Source organism: Pleurodeles waltl, chromosome 6 (assembly GCF_031143425.1).
Source record: "Pleurodeles waltl isolate 20211129_DDA chromosome 6, aPleWal1.hap1.20221129, whole genome shotgun sequence".
Taxonomy (NCBI): domain Eukaryota; kingdom Metazoa; phylum Chordata; class Amphibia; order Caudata; family Salamandridae; genus Pleurodeles; species Pleurodeles waltl.
In genome coordinates this window covers 886,915,723-886,935,353 of record NC_090445.1, presented here as the reverse complement: position 1 = coordinate 886,935,353, position 19,631 = coordinate 886,915,723, and the positions used below count along the sequence as shown (strand labels likewise).

Sequence of the window (19,631 nt, the reverse complement as noted above, 5' to 3'; positions counted from 1 at the left end):
AGTTTTAGCAATGGCAATACTTCTTGTAGTGTGACCATGTGAAAGTGGTCTGATTTGATGAAAGTGTTCACTACTCTGAGGTCTAGGATAGGTCTCAGCGTTTTGTCCTTCTTTGGTATCAGAAAGTACAGTGAGTAGACTCCTGTGTTTATTTGTGTGTTTGGCACTAATTCGATTGCATTCTTTTGCAATAGTGCCTGTACTTCTATCTCCAGGAGATTGGAATGATGTTTAGTCAAATTTTGTGCTTTTGGTGGTATGTTTGGAGGGAATTGTAGAAATTCTATGCAATAACCATGTTGGATAATTGCTAGAACCCAAGTGTCTGTAGTGATTTCCTCCCATGCTCTGTAATAATGACTTATTCTGCCCCCCACTGGTGTTGTGTGGAGGGGGTGAGTGACATGTGAGTCACTGTTTAGTAGTAGGGGGTTTTGGGGCTCTGAAATCTTCCTCTATTCCTAGGGAATTGCCCTCCTCTATATTGTCCCCGAAAACCTCCTCTATACTGTCCCTGGTAACTGGACGGTGTTGCTTGTGAGGTGCTGGCCTGTGTGCTCTGACCCCGAAACCCCCCTCTAAAGGGTGTTTTACGGAATGTGCTGTAATTCCCTCTGCTCTGCGGGGAGTAGAGTGCGCCCATGGCTTTGGCAGTGTCCGTGTCTTTTTTTAGTTTCTCAATCGCTGTGTCCACTTCTGGACCGAACAGTTCTTTTTCGTTAAAAGGCATATTGAGAACTGCTTGTTGAATCTCTGGTTTAAATCCAGACGTTCGGAGCCATGCATGCCTTCTGATAGTTACAGATGTATTAATTGTCCGTGCAGCTGTATCTGCAGCGTCCATGGAGGAGCGGATCTGGTTGTTGGAAATGGTCTGTCCCTCCTCAACCACTTGTTTTGCCCTATTTTGTAAGTCCTTGGGCAGATGTTCAATGAGATGTTGCATCTCGTCCCAATGGGCTCTGTCATAGCGCGCAAGTAGTGCCTGGGAGTTCGCGATGCGCCACTGGTTTGCAGCTTGTGCTGCGACTCTCTTACCAGCTGCATCGAACTTGCGGCTTTCTTTATCTGGGGGTGGTGCATCTCCAGATGTGTGGGAGTTGGCCCTTTTCCTAGCTGCTCCTACAACGACAGAGTCTGGTGGCAGCTGTGTAGTGATGAAAACCGGGTCTGTAGGAGGCGCCTTATACTTTTTTTCCACCCTTGGTGTGATTGCCCTACTTTTGACCGGCTCCTTAAAGATTTCTTTTGCGTGCCGGAGCATACCAGGGAGCATAGGCAGGCTTTGGTATGAGCTGTGGGTGGAGGAGAGTGTGTTGAATAAAAAATCATCCTCGACCTGTTCTGAGTGGAGGCTTACGTTGGGAAATTGTGCTGCTCTAGCCACCACTTGGGAATACGCGGTGCTGTCCTCTGGTGGAGATGGCTTCGTAGGGTATGCCTCCGGACTGTTATCTGACACTGGGGCGTCGTATAGGTCCCATGCGTCTTGATCTTGGTCACCCTGGCTCATGGTGGTGTGAGCTGGGGAGTGTGATGGAGTTTGTGCTGGTGAGACGTTAATCACGGGCGGAGGAGAGGGTGGTGGGGTAACTCTTTTCACCACTTTTGGTTGTGGTGTCTGTTCAGTTTGGAACTCCAACCTTCTCTTTCTTCTAATAGGGGGAAGGGTGCTTATTTTTCCTGTCCCCTGCTGTATGAAAATACGCTTTTGCGTATGGTCCACATCAGTTGATTGTAGCTCTTCCTCAAACCTATGCTTTTGCATTTGGGAGGTTAGCGAGTGCTCTTCTGTATAAGAGCCTGAAGCTGGGTCGGTTACAGTTTGTTTCGGGGCCGAAACCCTGTCTGCGTCCTTTTTCGGCTCCGAGGTGACTTTTTTCATTTTCAGGGCCGAAACCTGTCGGCGCCGATCTTCTTCGGGGCCGCTGTCTCGGCGTCGAGCCGTGTCTACACCGGCATCTCGGTGTCGATGCTTGTCTCAAGCACTTTCTCGGACCCGAGAAGGCTGCGTGCCGGTGTCTCGACCGGAGTCAGACGATCTCGGCACTGTTTGGGCCTTTTTCGGTGCCGACGGTCGGTCACCGAATTTATGGGTGGAGCCATGGCCTGGTGGCAGTGGCGTCCCCTGGGCCTTGTAAATCTTCCTCTGAGTGGTTTTCGACGTCTTACTCACGGTTTGTGTATCGTCGAATCCTTCGGAGTCTGAGTCTTGGATCGAGAAGGTACCTTCCTCTTCTTGTTCCTCGAACTCTCAGTGGGCTGTCGGCACGGACGCCATCTGAAGTCTTCTGGCTCGACGGTCTCGGAGTGTTTTTCGGGACCGGAACGCACGACAGGCCTCGCAGGTGTCTTCACTGTGCTCAGGTGACAGGCACAGGTTACAGACCAAGTGTTGGTCTGTATAGGGGTATTTATTGTGGCATTTGGGGCAGAAACGGAACGGGGTCCGTTCCATCGGTGTTCTTCAGCACGCGGTCGGGCCGACCAGGCCCCGACGGGGGATCGAAAAAACTACCCCCGAAGGGCACCGGAGCTCTTCGATCTTTCGACGCGGTGTTGAATCTAACTACGCCGATCCCGAACGCAACAATACAGACGAAAATCTTCCGAAATTAGCTATCTTTCCGTTCCGAAACTCGGAGCGACAGGAACACATCCGAACCCGATGGCGGAAAAAAAACAATCGAAGACGGAGTCGACGCCCATGCGCAATGGAGACAAAAGGAGGAGTCACTCGGTCCCGTGACTCTAAAGACTTCTTCGAAGAAAAACAACTTGTAACACTCCGGCCCAACACCAGATGGCGAGCTATTGCAAAACATGCGTATCTACAGCGACAGATGCCATCGAACACACTGTTCTCTTTTGCAAAGCAATTATGGACAGTTCAGCCCTGCAAAGATAAAGTCACACTGCTTACATTTTCCAGGTTGAAGTAAACAAAGTGATTGGTGAGATGCTTGAATTAACATCAGCCACTGGTAATTACTGTGGGCCACATCTCAGTCCATCATTTGTTTTTGACCACTATGCAACCTCAGAATAGACCACAGCTAGACTATTTGAGCAGGGTCCAGACTGATTCGCATTTGGCTGGCTCTAAATTGAAGTGAGATGGTGTGCAAAATAACAGTGGACTAGGATGGGGACGCAAGTAATTAGCAGTGGCTGAGATTTATTCAAGCATTCCATCCATCACTTTTTTGTATACTAAACGAAGATAACCCAATAACCCATACATGGACAATGGTAAACCAGACAACTTCACAGTTTTAACTGGAAACTATCATGACAAAAACAAAACAAAAATAAGGAGACACCTTTGTACTTCACTTCCCTGTTCAAGACCAGCAGTCTTACGTTGTATAGCAGAAAGCAGGCTTTTGAAATTGAATTGATAGTAACAATTACATAAGGGATAAAATAGCCCGTCATACATTAGATACTGGAAGTGTTCAATTACCTTAGGATGGAACAAGACCAAAGGGAGGGAGTTCCTTTACTAGGTCACAGAACTCAGATGTAACTTGCAATATCATTTTAATGTACAGTAGATGGTAGTCCATTTCTCATAGAATGTGGACAAATCAACACTTCTCACAAAAAGCTGAAACCTTTGGTGACTTACTCCTTAATATGAAAATGGTACTAAATTTGCCGCCATGAAGAATAAAAGTCGAACCAGTGGTCAAACTAATCATCACCGTGGACAGATTCTCCCTTGCATGTTGATGTCTTCCTTGGCTTTCGTCTCATGTGTCTCCTCATGGACTGATCTCATCATGGTCCTCCAAGGGCCCACACTGAAGCTGCATTTTGTGCCATTTGGAATAGGCAGAGGGAACCAGTTCCAGCCTGTGTCCCTCGCTATCCCTTCTCAGTGTGCAACAACCTCTTGGTTCCTTTCCCTTGGCCCTTGTTCTCGCTGCATATTGCCATCATGAGGCTCATATGTAGAAAAGGTTGATGGTTGTGGAGGGTTTGTTTGCGAAAGGAGCGGATTCATCTGTACTACAACGCATCAGACAGTTTTAATTTCACCATCATGACCTTTCTGCATTTCAAGATCTGAAGGTCTGTCTGAAGGGGTGATAGTAAGGTTAATTCAGTGACCCCACACAGCAGTAAAGGAATAGATAAATACCAGTCTTGATATTGCAATGACTATTGTGGAAAGATAAGTGCAGTAGACAACACAAAATGAGCAATCAGAACAGTAATTTAAAAACAAAAGAACAAATATATTTTCCTACCTGTGCAGCACAAATGCTGTACTGAGTAAACATAGCCTCATATAAAGCCATCAGCCCACTCTGCCCTGCTGCTGCACAGGCTCGTGCTTCCAAAACTGGTATAGCCTGAACCAAAAAGAACAAAAACACATTACCATGTCATCAGCCATTCTTTTCAGGTCTTTCTTTTTGTATTCAATTATTTTACCACCACCGCCTTATAAAAATAAAAAAAACACTGCTTTTCACCTGGTTTGCACAGCAACAAAAACCTGTAGTTTGTTTGTGAACATATTCCCATAGCAACTCATAGCCCAATAGATCATGTACATTTAATCTCCTAACTCACTGTGACACCTTTGTCAAACAGTACAAGAGTATCCGAAAGAGGAGTCGCCAGAGGTGAGAATACAAACCGTAAGATTTTTATGGTCTTTCCCCTCCTTTGCCTTGCTCCTTGTAACTTCTCCTGTAACTGTTAAACAGTTAACCAGGACTTGTTGCACTGTTTGCTGATTACTGTAATCTCACTGTTGCAAATGCTGCCTAACACTGGACTGGAAAATTAAGAACTGCGTCACCAGGATGTTAATTCCAAAGTATGTGCTATATGATAGCACAACACATTTATATGTATATGCCCATTTATGCCTCTGCAAGCCTAAGGCTTCCCCCTTCCACAGATGATCACAAAAGCCCTAGCATGCTTACATCAGACTACACTCACTTGGCCTGCAAAGACCCATTATGTTGGCGACCAAACCAAATGTGAACTTGCATTTTGAACCCTCAAATACCACTGGGCCTTATTGGGACCCCTTTCAAGTGGTAAGCCATTTATGCAACGTGGATAACTCAACACAGGCTCAAACCCAAAAGAAAAAAAACAGACCTTCTTGCACCCTGGACTACTAATAAACTGGGGCATCAGCAGATTCAATGTATTCCTTTGTTGCCAACCCTGCCCACTGACTGGCTAGGCATAAACAAACTATAGAAAGGTTGAAGCTCTCTGAAGGCAGCAGAGAACATTCAATCTTCGCAGTAGGCCATAGGGGCCCCTGCTATCAACAAAGATAAAGTACCAAGCATAAAAAAAAGCTATAAAAGTGTTTTGAGACATGTCACAGCCCAAGAATGGGTGTGCCATATAATCTATAACTGCAAAAAAGGAACAAATAAGCCAAGACACTGAACCTTGGTGCCAAGTGGTAACGAGTCAAGGGCAGCATTTCTGCCATGTGCCAGTCAATAAGTCTCTTCAACAGAAACCAATGGTCCACCATGTCCAGACTTCATCTCAGACTGTAGAAGATTACCCTAAACAACTCTTCAAAAACAGGTCTCAGTTGCATGTGTTGTGAAGCATCCCCAGTGGATGCATTGTGTCTGTGCACAATATAACACACTGTGACCTATGAACTTTGGCCCATAACTACCTTTGTGCACATATATCTATCCATTAGGTTTGCAAAGCATGACAGTGTGTCTTTTGTTCATATATACCTATAATTCATGCAATACAAGTTTCTATTGAAGTACACTTCTGTTCTACATATATTGAGATGTGTAAGGATGTATGCTTCTCATGATAGGTCAGTACGAGGACACTTCCTCAAGGACTTGATGTTTAAAGACTACTTCTCTTCCAGGGGATCCTCATCAAAGTCATAAACATTGAATATTCCCGCCCTTGTGCGGGGACCCCGGAGCATATATCAAATATACACATATTATACATGTGTAATAAATAATCATGCAGGCTATCATGTTAAAAACAGGCTAAAAATGCTTTATTTCTATGAATTTTTTTTAATTTTTTTTTATATTAAATACTACAATAGAGCATAAATATGTGCCCAAGCTCCTAAAACTAGGATTAGTGAAGTGAGCAGTAGCAAACTCTAGAGAAGAAATAGAAAAAACTGCATTGAAAAACACTGAAGCATTCTTAGCCAATAGGCTGCATGCAGGTTAACACAGGAGAACCATAAAAACTTTGGCACCGTGCCTTTAAGACCCTGAGCACCTCCAGTATCCCACCATGCCTCAGGGGTGAAGGAAAGGTGACAGTTGGTTCACAGTTAGGTCAGTTCTTTTTTCCAGCTTCTTCTGAGAGGATCCTGGAGCATTGAGCTCTCAGTTTTTCTGAGTTTTTCTCAGAAAAATTATTTAAAAAAGCGTTTTTTCATTTTTCACTCGACAAATAACATCTTTGTCTGAGCTAGGAAGGTTTTTTCTGACAGAAAAATGCCTTCTCTTTTTGTCAAATGCCCTGCTTGTGGGAAGAAGAAGGCCCAGTCAGATCCCCACTCTCTGTGCATAGTGTGCCTGCCTCAGAGTCACTGCCCTGACACTTGTAAGTACTGCAAGAACATGTCTAGGAGGACTCTGAAAGACAGAGAGAAGATCCGGCTTCAGGAGAGGAAAAGAACATCGTCCTCCTCACTTCCCAGACATCCAGAAGGCCATTCTCAGGAGAGAATGGCCCGGTCGACGTCGACAGGTAGGAAAGTACCCGTTTGTTCACCGTCGACGTCGTCGCTACCACCGTCTCACCGGCATAGATCGCCGTCGACGGCGACACACCCGACGTCGAAGGGAACGGCGTCGAGGGAACATCAGAGCAGGGGCAGGTCTCCGTCGACGGCAGCCCGCCGATCGACGTCGAGCCATCGCCGGCATGCCCGGTCGCCGCCATAGGCTGTGCGCCCCCCGACGTCAGGACACACGGCGTCGTCATCACCACGACGGCACGAGAAACATCCGCCGTCAACCTCCCATCGCTCCACGTCGAGGCACACGACGGCGAGCAGGTCGAGGACCAAGGAACATCGTTCGACGTCAAGGCACTCAACGGCGAGACAGGAACAAACGGCTGGGCGCCCCTCGACGTCGAAACAGCCATCGACGTCGATGCAGGTTTTACCTGTCCCACAGGGAGCAGAACATCGCCCCACGCCAGACAAGGCACCATCTCCAGTGGTCTCCATACCGAGCGGCTCTTGTCGGTCTAGAGCGGCATCATCTGGGCATGTCTCGCCCATCAATCTATCTCCGAGATGGCTGGAGAGCCTCAACAGACCAGAGGCATCCCCAGATTCGCAGTATTCGCGAATGTATTCACCTACTGCCTCCCTGCCAAGAACGCCATCACCGACAGCCAGGGAAGAACGGGCTCGTTCAGCTCCTCGCCAACCGACCGTGAGGCCTAGACGCTCTGCTACAGCGTCTCGCAGCAGATCTCGCTCTCAACGGAGATCCAGGTCGCGGTCAAGAAGAAGATCACCCTCTTGGTCTTCATCAGGTTCTTCTGTCGGGTGTTACTCACCCACACTTACAGATTCACCACCTGCTAGAGTCTCACCGGTGGATGATATTACCACATTCAACGAGGTGTTGCTAAGAGGAGCGCAGAAACTCAACATAGAGGTTCCAGAACCATCTACCTCCTCATCGATCATCTTTGAGACTCTACAACAGAGATCAGCGTCGAAAAAGTTGCTGCCTCTGGTGCCTGGCTTGCTGCAGCCAACTATGGACACTTTTCTGGCCCCAGCCTCGCTTAAGTCTGCACCGGCTAGGATTCTCAAGAAATACAAGGCTCCAGAACAAGACCCTTTATTCCTTAGAAAAGATCCGCCACCGGACTCGGTGATCATAGCTGCCGCCCGAAAGACCCACTCGGTGGCTTCTTCATCCACGGTACCCCCGGATAAAGAGAGCAGGCATTTAGAATCTCTAGGGAGAAAGATATGCGGGACGGCGGCTTCAGCAATGAAGGTCTCCAGTGCGTCTGCGCTCCTGGGCAGGTACGATCGTTCTCTGTGGGATTCCCTCAGTAGATTTACAGAAAAATTGCCCAGAGAAGACAGGCAAGATTTCCAGGAGATACTACAAGAAGGATGCCTGGTATCCAACCAGGTTATCAGCGCGGCAGCGGATGGGGCGGATTTGGCTGCTCATGGGTACGCACATGGTATCTGTGCGAGGAGATCTTCCTGGCTGAGGCTCACAGGCTTGAAACAGGAAGCACAACAACGCATCCTGAATCTCCCATTTGCCAGGAACTCTCTATTCGGTGCCCATGCAGACGAAGAGATGGCCCGCATGAAGACCGAGGTGGATACCTTGAAGGCGGTGGGCCTCGAAAGAAAGAAGGATTTCAGGCGGAGGTACAGGCCGTATGATAGGCGCCCTTTCCAGCAGAGGGTTCAAACCCCTCATTGGTCGCAAAGGTCACAGCAGCGACAGGGACGCCCTCTTTTTCAACGAAGAAACACAAGGGAGCGAGGGTCAAGCAGACCTCAACAGTCCACTCCGAAAGCACCCACCAAGCAATGAAATCTCGCTTCCCTCGACACTGTACACCACTCTGGTGGGGGGGGAAGTATTACGGCTTATCTTCACGAGTGGCACTCTATCACAAGAGACAAATGGGTGCTCAATATTGTCGAACATGGCTATTCTCTTCTTTTCAAACAGCCTCCACCACGCTTGCCACCAACCAAAGACAATCCATCTCATCTCAGCTTGCTACGCAAGGAGGCTCTCGCCCTCCTGAGAAAGAACGCCATAGAAAAGGTTCCACCTGCACAAAGAGGACAGGGGGTCTACTCCTGTTACTTTCTAGTGGCAAAGAAGGGTCGAGAGGGCGTTTTCAGGACAATTCTGGATCTACAGCTGCTGAACAAATACATAAGGAAGCAGAGGTTCAGAATGCTAGCGCTTCACCAGATTTTCCCTCAACTGCATCAGGGAGACTGGATGTGCTCCATCGACCTGCAGGGTGCGTACTTTCACATCCCAATAGCTCCAAAGCATCGGAAATTCCTGCGCTTCCGAGTAGCGTTACAGCATTACCAGTTCAGAGTTCTACCCTTTGGCCTGAAATCTGCCCCAAGAGTTTTCTCGAAATGTATGGCAGTGGTGGCGTGCATCTCCGAAGACAAAGGATATACATATATTCATACCTAGACGACTGGCTACTAAAGGCTTCTTCTCCGGAGCAGGTGAGAAGCCATCGGGACATTGTACTAAGAGTTTGCGAAGCCCTAGGTCTTCAGGTCAATTACCAGAAGTCAACATTGACTCCAACGCAGAATCTTCACTACCTAGGAGCTATCATAAACACAGAAATACAAAAAGTGTATCCTTCGGAGGAACGACTATCCTCAATAAACAAGAAGTGCCAGGACTTGTTGAGAACCAGCGCACCTACGGCACGTCAGGTGACATCACTACTAGGCTCCATGGCATCGTGCATTTTTACTGTCCCAAATGCCAGACTCCACATGAGACCCCTCCAAGAGGCATTGGAGACCAACTGGAGCCAAAGAACAGGTCGCTGGGAGGACACGGTGCGGCTACCGGAGGTAGCACTTCAGTCATTGAGATGGTGGATGCACAGACCTCACCTGTCAGTGGGTGCTCCGTTTCACCAGGTGCTTCCATCCGACACCCTAGTAACGGATGCATCTCTTCAGGGATGGGGGGGCTCATCTGGGTCCTTTTCAAGCGCAGGGTCTGTGGTCAGACAAGGAAAAGCAGTACCACATCAATCTGCTAGAACTCAGAGCGGTCCATCTCGCTCTCAAGTCTTTCATACCGCTAATTCAGGGGAAAACTCTCTTGATACAGACGGACAATACAACCACGATGTATTACTTGAACAAACAGGGGGGGAACGAGGTCCCTATCACGAGAGTCCCAAGCGATATGGCATTGGCTCCTGGCCAGAGGAATGTCAATTACAGCAGTTCACCTGCCAGGTCAGCAGAACGTGGAAGCAGACTTTCTAAGCAGACACCTGGAGGACGATCACGATTGGGTCCTGCACGGCGAAGTCGCAGAATACATCTTCGCGCAATGGGGTCGGCCTCAACTGGACCTCTTCGCAGACGAAGTAAACAAGAAATGCCCAGACTTCGCATCCAGGTTCTACCGTCCGGGATCTCGAGGGAATGCCCTGTTGATCGACTGGTCAGGGATATTTCTTTCCGCCTTTCCGCCGATTCCCCTCATTCCGGCAGTGATCAGCAAACTTTACAGATCCAGGACCAGAATGATTCTTATAGCGCTGCAATGGCCCCGACAATTCTGGTACACGGATCTCCTCAACCTGTCGGAAGAACCTCACGGGAGGCTGCCGTGCAGACCGGATCTTCTGAGCAGAATGGAGGGCAGGATTCTACATCCCAACCTACCCTGTCTGAGCTTAACAGCATGGCTCCTGAATTCCTGCAGTATGGGCACCTAGGGCTCTCACAGGAGTGCATGAGCATCTTGAAAGAGTCCAAACGACCTTCCACGCGGCGTTCCTATGCTTTTAAGTGGAAGATATTCTACATATGGTGCTGTCAGCAAGGTCATAGTCCCATACGGGCGCAGGAGGATGTCATACTATCCTATTTGCTTCATCTAGCGAAGTCCGGTCTGCAGGTATCATCTATTAAGGTACATTTGTCTGCTATTACTGCCTATCGCAAATCGCCTTCTCAGGAATCCTGCTTTACAAAACCTGTAGTCAAGGATTTCTTAGAAGGTTTGAAGAAAGTTTTTCCGCCAATTCGGAGGCCTTCTCCTCCGTGGGAACTGAACATAGTCCTGGCAAAACTTATGGGCCCTCCTTTCGAGCCTATCCATAAGGCCTCTTTACAACACCTTACGTGGAAGGCGGCTTTTCTAGTGGCCATTACTTCAGCGAGGAGGGTCAGTGAAATCCAGGCCTTGTCTGCAAAAGAACCGTACACGGTTTTTCATGACAATAGAGTGGTTCTACGAACTCACCCATCTTTCCTTCCGAAGGTGGTGTCAGAATTCCATATTAATCAGACCATAACTTTACCGACGTTCTTTCCCAATCCGGAGACTCCGGCAGTTAAAGCATTGCACTCATTAGACTTGAAAAGAGTGCTAAAATTTTATCTGGACAAGACGAAGTCGATTAGACACTCTAACCGTTTGTTTGTAAACTATGGTCATTTAAGGACAGGAGAGGCAGCATCTAAACGTACAATATCAAGATGGATAGTTTCTTGCATTGTTAATACTTATCAGCTAGCCAATAGACAATTGCTAGCGCGGCCTAAAGCGCATTCCACAAGGGGTAAAGCGGCTACTGCTGCTCTCCTTAACAATGTTCCAATATCTGAGATTTATAAGGCTGCTACATGGAAGTCTGTCCATACGTTTACAAGACATTATTGTTTAGACTCAGATGCAAGAGCGGATGCCCAAGTGGGGCAGGCCTCTCTAAGAAATCTATTTGCGTAATACCTATCTATTCCTGCACTTCTTTCGGACAGTCCGCTGGGTTTAGGGATGGGCTTGCTAATCTATTCAATGTTTGTGACTATTGATGAGGATCCCCTGGAAGAGAAGGATAAGTTACTTACCTGTAAATCCTGGTTCTCTTCCAGGGGTATCCTCATCAAAGTCATAAACAACCCACCCTCCTCCCCGGACGCACGTCTCCTAGAAGTGCAGGACAGACTGTGTTTTGAATCAGTTATGAAAATTGTCACCGTAAAAAGAACTGACCTAACTGTGAACCAACTGTCACCTTTCCTTCACCCCTGAGGCATGGTGGGATACTGGAGGTGCTCAGGGTCTTAAAGGCACGGTGCCAAAGTTTTTATGGTTCTCCTGTGTTAACCTGCATGCAGCCTATTGGCTAAGAATGCTTCAGTGTTTTTCAATGCAGTTTTTTCTATTTCTTCTCTAGAGTTTGCTACTGCTCACTTCACTAATCCTAGTTTTAGGAGCTTGGGCACATATTTATGCTCTATTGTAGTATTTAATATAAAAAATAAAATAAAAAAAACTTCATAGAAATAAAGCATTTTTAGCCTGTTTTTAACATGATAGCCTGCATGATTATTTATTACACATGTATAATATGTGTATATTTGATATATGCTCCGAGGTCCCCGCACAAGGGCGGGAATATTCAATGATTATGACTTTGATGAGGATACCCCTGGAAGAGAACTAGGATTTACAGGTAAGTAACTTATCCAAATAGGACACCATGCTCTATCTCAAGCAGAATGGGCATCAATACACTCAAGGGAGGATTGCTGCTCCAAGAATACCCAGCCTAATGGCATGCCACAGACTATGAGCTGTACCCTTTTGCATCAGGCATCGAATATCTATATTTCACCTCTCATGAGGGCAAACATTTGAGCTTCTAACAATTAGCATTAGTAGCAGACACTTCATAGGACAAGAACAGAAATATTGGCAATTTTGCTAAATAATTAGAGGTTTGGTTTCCTCCATTGTCACAATAAGTGTACTAGGAGGGTGCGTGTGTATATATATTCATTTTCTCTCTCGCAAAAGGAATACAATAATCTAAATGACTGTCCCAGGTTCAAAAGCATGGACTGCTTCTAGGGATGTATGGGAGTGGTTAACAAGACACCTGTTAACTTTCTCTGCTCCAAACGGTAAGCATGACTACCTGCACTGTCTGGGAGCTAAGACGAATCTACTGGGTGCGACTAAAAATAATTTGTAAAGGAAAAGAAGGAGGCAGATATTGAACAGTCTATTAAACTCAGTACTGCAGAGCCTCGGCCGGCACATCACTTTGGTTGTCAGTTTCTATAGTATAACACTAAATAAAACAGAATGAAGGCTAAAGAAAAGTTGCATTTGCAACTGGGAAGCATTAAGGACGCACTTAAAAGTGGTAAACCGACCTTTAAAATATAATTATGCAGCTGGACACATTTAGCAGAGCTCAAAAAAGAATAATCAAAGAATTAAACTATAAACTACCATGACATTGGATCCCATCTCTTATAGCTCTCGATCAGCAGCACTTCAGAAAAGAATTAGAAATTATGTTCTTGAATAAATGGACAAAGGAAAACATTGCTTGTCAATTCTTACATCCAATATTTAAACATCAAATCATTCTAATCTGCTTAAAAAAAAACCTACTGTTTGGAAAGTGACTGCTGCCTCTGTCCTTGACATACAATGATCTTCATCCGGAGGATCCACTGATTTGCCCAAATGGTCCACAGTACCCATTCTGAATCAGTGTGACTAAAATGGTGCTCAACTGTAGTCAATCTTGAAATTAAAAGGTGTCTTAATTACAATTAAAGTGCACCCCATTATCAGAGGTCCAATAATATACTAGAATGTCAACATGGCTGGCTTGCGTTGGAATAATAAAACTCCACAGCAAGGCCTTAAATATGGAGTTTCAAAATGTAATTTGGCCCTGCAATAGCAGAGATAATTTGCCCAATACACAGCCCTTATGGGCACCAAAAACACCTACTAGTATACGATAAAAGACTATTTGTCTTAGTAGAGTACCCCAAAAATCACACATGTATCAGCACACTTGTTTATTAGAAATTAGCTAAAAGTACACGAAACAGAGAATCATTGTTTCCTGTCATTTCCATTCAATTCATGTGGACAGCTCTTTGATTAAAACATCTTCAGCTAGGCGATCTAATTCCATGAAACTTCCTCTAAAAGGACCGAGCACCAACTGGAACCTATCATTTAATGCAAAACTCAAAATATATATCTATATCTCACAAACACGTTAACATTCCCTCCTCAATACTTCAGAAGCTGTTGTTATATCCCTAGAGAAGCAAGGCTGAAGCAATATATGGTCACTAAAAAGAAAAACACAGAGTATGCTCACTTAAACGGTCTCTTACCATATCTTTGAGCTGATTTTGGCCAGAATGCAGAGCCTGTCTCACACTCTGAGACAGGAGGATTTCGTGACGCAAACGCTGTTTACCAAATGCCACAGCACCACTGGTTACAATCATCATTTCTCGCCCCTGGTTTTGTAGCATGGACACCTGTAAAATTAGATTGAAACACATACACATGTCACCAAAGTAGATGTTTAGTACCCTTACTTTAAACCTCGTCCCGTTTCCATTGTTGTAGACCTTAAAATAAGAATGGCACTTGCATAGAAAAAAATGCAAGTTTCAATTTGTGCACATTTCATATTGCACAAAGGACATTTTAGGATTTAGTGATAGAAGTGCAAAACAAACAACATTCTTTTGTTCTCTGCACATTTCTGGATAAAATACATCATGTGAGTGGTACAAAAATAGCTGCCTTTGGCTCCAAGAACAAAGCCCCAGTCGACACTGCACATCAATTCAAATCACAACTGTTTTATTGTAGTAAAATGATCACAGCTATATGCCACCCCGTTATAATCCAATTTAGACCAGACACATTCAGAAAACACAGATAAGGGTTTATTTCATTCCCACCCGGTTCTATGCATGGATAACTTTGTATTTCAGTACCCGGTTACTAAACATTTCCAAACCACAAAACAAACAAGTCAGCATGGCTGAAAAATCAGTGCACCAATACATGATGTATTGCTTCTGGTTAAAGCCATCCAATAGATTACTTCAATACAATTACATTCATGGTGATTCAGTACAGGCAACACCGCCAGTCTGACACATTAGAAGATAATTAGACCATATGTTTGGTATTACTTGGGTCATTTGTACTAAAACTGTGGTCACAAAAAGTGGTCACAATTTGCATATCAACTTTCCGTGTCCACCAACTTCTTTTATGAACTGACCTATGTACTAATAGGTTGGTTTGTACAATACTATTTTGGAGGGAGGTACAGAAGAACTTGCCTAATGAATATTTGTTGTCCAGATCGCAAATTGCAACTCCCTTTGATTGGCTGCAAAGACGGTGATGGCAGAGAGCAGACCATCATGACTGCCTTTACATTTAGAAACTGATATTTTAAAAGCAGTGAGCTGTATAAGGCAAAAAGAGTTTCAAGTTTTGAAAAAGGGTCATTGAGAACTGGTAGTGGACCCCTCCTGGACCACTGTGCTCACCCTCTGGTAACTTGGCGGAGTGTAGGCACGTTTACCCTCAGAGGCAATGTGTAAAGTATTTGTGCAATATGCTCGCAGCAACACAGTGACACACACCACAAAAAGACTCCACACAAGATTATGAAAACAAGGGACTCTTTATGTAGAAAACATAAGAATACAGAAAGTATCATGTACAATATAGCGTATGTCAATTGTCATGAGAAAGAGTGGGAATTGTAATGTGTACCTCTTAGACGCCTTATGGTAAAGGAATGAGCTTTGAAACGTTACTTCTGAGGAGCCGTGTCTCCGTCGGTGAGTCATCTCTAATGTCATTGTGGTGGCTTTTCAGCAATCAAGCAAACACTTGCGGTGGTGAGGAGCACCGTGTAAGCTAGAAGGGTCTGCTCGAGTCCGAACCAATGATTGGGGAACCCTACATGGCCGGGGCCTGGATCCGCTGTCCTGGCAGACAAGGGAAAGGCACTCACCGCCATGGTCACGGGCCGAAATGCTGCTAGCAGTCAGGGTAGACAAGGGAAAGGCATTCACTGCTGCGGCCATGGGCCAAAGTGCTGCAGGCAGTCCGTGTATGGCATCTTGTACGAGGTTGGCGTGACCGCCCATGCCCAAGGCAGACACAACAAGCACCTGCTGTGATGACTGGACCGGAGTCGCACACTTGAGTAGTTTGGTCAGGCTGGCAAGGGAGCCACCCACTCTGGCAGTTCTGTTAGGTGGTGTCTCCCCATATGTAGTCCTTGCAGCAGCACTGCACTTGCATTGAGGTACAAAAGTGCTTAATGCAGCGATCTAGCACCCCCGCTGAAAAATCAGATGACATGCACTTATTCTATTGCTGGTTCAAGTGCTTCTCAGAGCGGTGCGCAGATGGATACACGGGGTGCCAAAATCAGCCGGTCCCAGCGATTTACAAGGTCTATTGTGCCCCTAGACTTCAGAGGAAAATAGGGGTAGGTCAGCAAGCCCATGTATTCACTCCGGAGATGTCATCCAGTTTCTTCTTGGCAGGGCAGAGGTCAGCAGAGCAACTCAGCAAGGCAGGCAGCAGTCCCTCAGGACAGTAAGACTCAGCAAAGTTGCAATCCTTCTGGCACAGCAGCCTTTGCTTCTTGGTAGTGTACTACTCTTGTGGGTCAAGAGACCCCGCACTCATACAAGAAAGTGCCTTTGAGGTGGGGAGGACTACAAAAGAATTCTTGTGAAGAGCACAGGTCCCCCTTTCAGGTCAATCTCAGCTCCCGACAGCCTGTGGGAGGTAATCAATCTCTTTGTGTAAACCCTAGTCCCTACCCTTTGAGGTGTAAGTGTGAGCCCTTCTCAACTTCCGCCCCAGGAAGACCCATCAGTATGCAAGTAAAAGCAGATGAGGCTGAGTACCCTGTGTTGTGGGCCTCACAGTAATGTAAAATGACTTTAGAAGCGTTTCATTACTAGTACATGAAAAACTTAAAAAGTACTTGTCCTGCTTTTTGCTTACATGGCACACTGCCCTTTGGGCTACCTTAGGGGTGACGCATGTAAGAAAAGGGGAGTTCTGAGCTTGGCAAGAGGTTTTAGATGCCAAGTCAGGGTGGCAGTGAGACTGCACAAATAGGCTCTTCAGTGGCAGGCCTGAGACATATTTACGGGATACTTAAGTGGGTGGCACAATTAGTGCTGCAGGCCCACTAGTAGCATTTAATTTACAGGCCCTGTTCATAGGGGTTGCCACTCTACAAGGGGCTTACAGGTAAATTAAATATTTGAATTGTGGCTGCACCAATGTTACCATGTTTGCCAATTATGGATACACCAATGTTACCATGTTTTAGGGGAGAAGCACATGCGCTTTAGCACTGATTAGCAGTGGTAAAGTGCTCAGAGTCTTAAGGCCCACAAAAAGATACATCAACAGAACATGAGGTAAAGGCAAAAAGTCTGGGGTAGGACCACCCCAAGGATGCCAGGTCTAACACCACCTATCTATCAGAACGATGCGAGATGACAGATAGTGCATCCTACTAGTGCATAAATGGCACAATCATACTTTATTTCTTGAGTTCTCTGATATTTCAAGTCATAGTCTGAGAGGTGAACTAGGCAACCAATGAAGAATTCACTGACTGAACAGTAAATATTAGAACCAATGTTACCAAAAGATATTCAACTTATTCTAATGTGTAATATTCCTTGTGTAAATTCTGCCTTTGTAAAGTTCCCCTGCAATAAGCGACAATTGTGAAACAGGTGGGGGACTAGAATAACAAATGGAAAACTACTTGAAGATGAACTTATGTACTTAACTTCCAAGCAATATTTCTAAACTTGCATCAGTTTCTTGGTGGTAATGATTTTCAAACCTACAAAGTGAAGATCAAGCGGCAGCCATAAAAATTCCCGGTGAAGACAGCAGTTGTAAAAAGTCTAAGCAGACGACCTTTGCATGGTAGCATGTAGAATATGCCCACAGATTGAAGCCTTGTTGATTCACTCAAATCTGTTAAGAGTGATAATCCACTGCTGCATGATAACCCACTGATGCAATCAGAATTGGTACAACTGCAGAAGAATCCCCCACATTGTATTTTACAGTTCATTACATTTTTATTAAATTTAATGCACAGACAAATGGTAGCTAGCCAGCTTCCAGATGCACCAAGCACAAAAACGGCTGTTGATCAGATAAACAAGGCTGCACTGATAACTCATTGGATACAGCTGGGCTTTCACTGCTAAATAATACATATAGCAAGTCTTAAATACAAGTAATAGTGACAGAGAGCTCTCATGGAATTTGATTTAGGTAGTGTATCCTCTGCCTTAAGAAGCAAGTGGTGGTGAAAGAAATTAGAAAACGCACTGATTAATATGGCACCTTATGATCAGATGGTTGGAACCTCAAACCAATGAAGCTTTTCAAGAGGAAAAGGTTAAGTATTATATGAATGGGTCCCCCCCACTTGCACTCATCTTTACATGCTTGGATGCCAATACAGTAAAGTTTAGTTAACCCCATGGCTGCCAGGCCCTTTCCCCCTCCTGTGCCAAGCCTTTTTTGGGCTATTTGGGGTAGTTCGCGCTTAGGCCCTCATTACTTTTTGTCCACATAAGCTACCCACGCCAAATTTCCGTCCTATTTTTCCAACATCCTAGGGTTTCTAGAGGTACCCAGAGTTTGTGGGTTTCCCTTGAGGAGACCAAGAAATTAGCCAAAATGCAGCTAAAATGTTTTTTTTTAAAAAACAAAACTTAAAAAAAAGGGCTGCAAAAGAAAGCTTGTGGTTTTTTCCCCTGAAAATGGCATCAACAAAGGGTTTGCGGTGCTAAAATCACCATTTCCCAGCTTTCAGGAACAGGCAGACTTGAATCAGAAAACCACATTTTTCAGCACAATTTTGTCATTTTACTGGGACATACCCCATTCAGCAAGGGGTCATTTGTGTATATCTTTCAAGGTTTTCCTACAGAAAGCAACAGCTGAAATAAAAAAATATTGAAATTGAGGTGCAAAAAATAAAAATAAATAAATAAATAAATTTAAAAAAAAGCCATTTCTGTCCACTTTTTCTTCTATCACTTTTTCCAGCTATGGCAGATTTTTATAAAGCAATATAGCGTTATGTCTGCTGGACTATTCTTGTTGCGGGGATATATAGGGCTTGTAGGTTCATCAAGAACCCTAGGTACCCAGAGCCAATAAAGGAGCTGCACCTTGCAATGAGTTTTCATTGTATAACAGGTATGCAGCAATTCATTTTGTGAAATATAAAGAGTGAAAAATAGGTATCAAGGAAACCTTTATAGTTAAAAAATGGGCACAAAATAAGGTGTTAAGAAGCAGTGGTTATTTGCACATCTCTGAATTCCGGGGTCCCAATGCTGGCATGTGAATTGCAGGGCATTTCTCAAACAGACGTCTTTGTATAAAAATAAAAAAATTAAAAAAAGAATCATTTTCCCCACATTTCTGTGTGGGATCACTGTAATGGCATACATTTTCTGTCACCCAACGTTCCCCCTCAGTCTCCCGATGAAAATGACACCTCACTTGTGGAGGTGGGCAGAGTGCCTGTGACAGGGAAGAGCCTAAAACATGTCGAAATGGAGGGGAAACCAAAGCAGGTCCAAAAGGGCAGTTTGAAAAAAAACGTTTTTAGACTGACAAGTGGGGCATCTAATAGGCTTTCTGCCCAAGTGAGAGAGGATCTGGGGTAATTGCCCCATCTGCTAACCGGTGGGCAGAACAACTTTGTCCCCATTTATTTGCGGTGGGGGTATGGCCACACCCCCCACCTGTTTTTGAAAAATGTCTTCCCTTGCGTCTGGTGGGCTTTCTGCCTTTCTTGGGGGCAGATGGGCCTTACAAAAATAGGCTGATCTGCCCCCAAGTAGGGTAGAAATGGCCAACAGTAACGCGTCCTCATGCATCAAATTGGTGCAAAAAAAAAAAAAAAAAAAAAAGAAGAATCCCTGATGTCTAGTGGTTTCTGTCCCCCCGGGGGCAGATTGGCCTAAGAAAAATAGG

The 19,631-nt window shown here is 45.3% G+C and overlaps 1 protein-coding gene across 2 annotated transcripts in view; it reads right to left on the bottom strand.

The window, feature by feature from the left end:
- Positions 1 to 19,631, bottom strand: part of ALDH18A1 (aldehyde dehydrogenase 18 family member A1) — a 284,510-nt gene that overhangs the window by 233,362 nt on the left and 31,517 nt on the right. For both annotated transcript variants that reach the window (XM_069239691.1, XM_069239692.1), the window contains exons 4-5: positions 13,937 to 14,086; positions 4,257 to 4,361 (exon numbers count right to left, since the gene is read on the bottom strand). In XM_069239691.1, the coding sequence (XP_069095792.1) occupies positions 4,257 to 4,361; positions 13,937 to 14,086 (255 nt within the window). The remainder of the gene's footprint in view (positions 1 to 4,256; positions 4,362 to 13,936; positions 14,087 to 19,631) is intronic.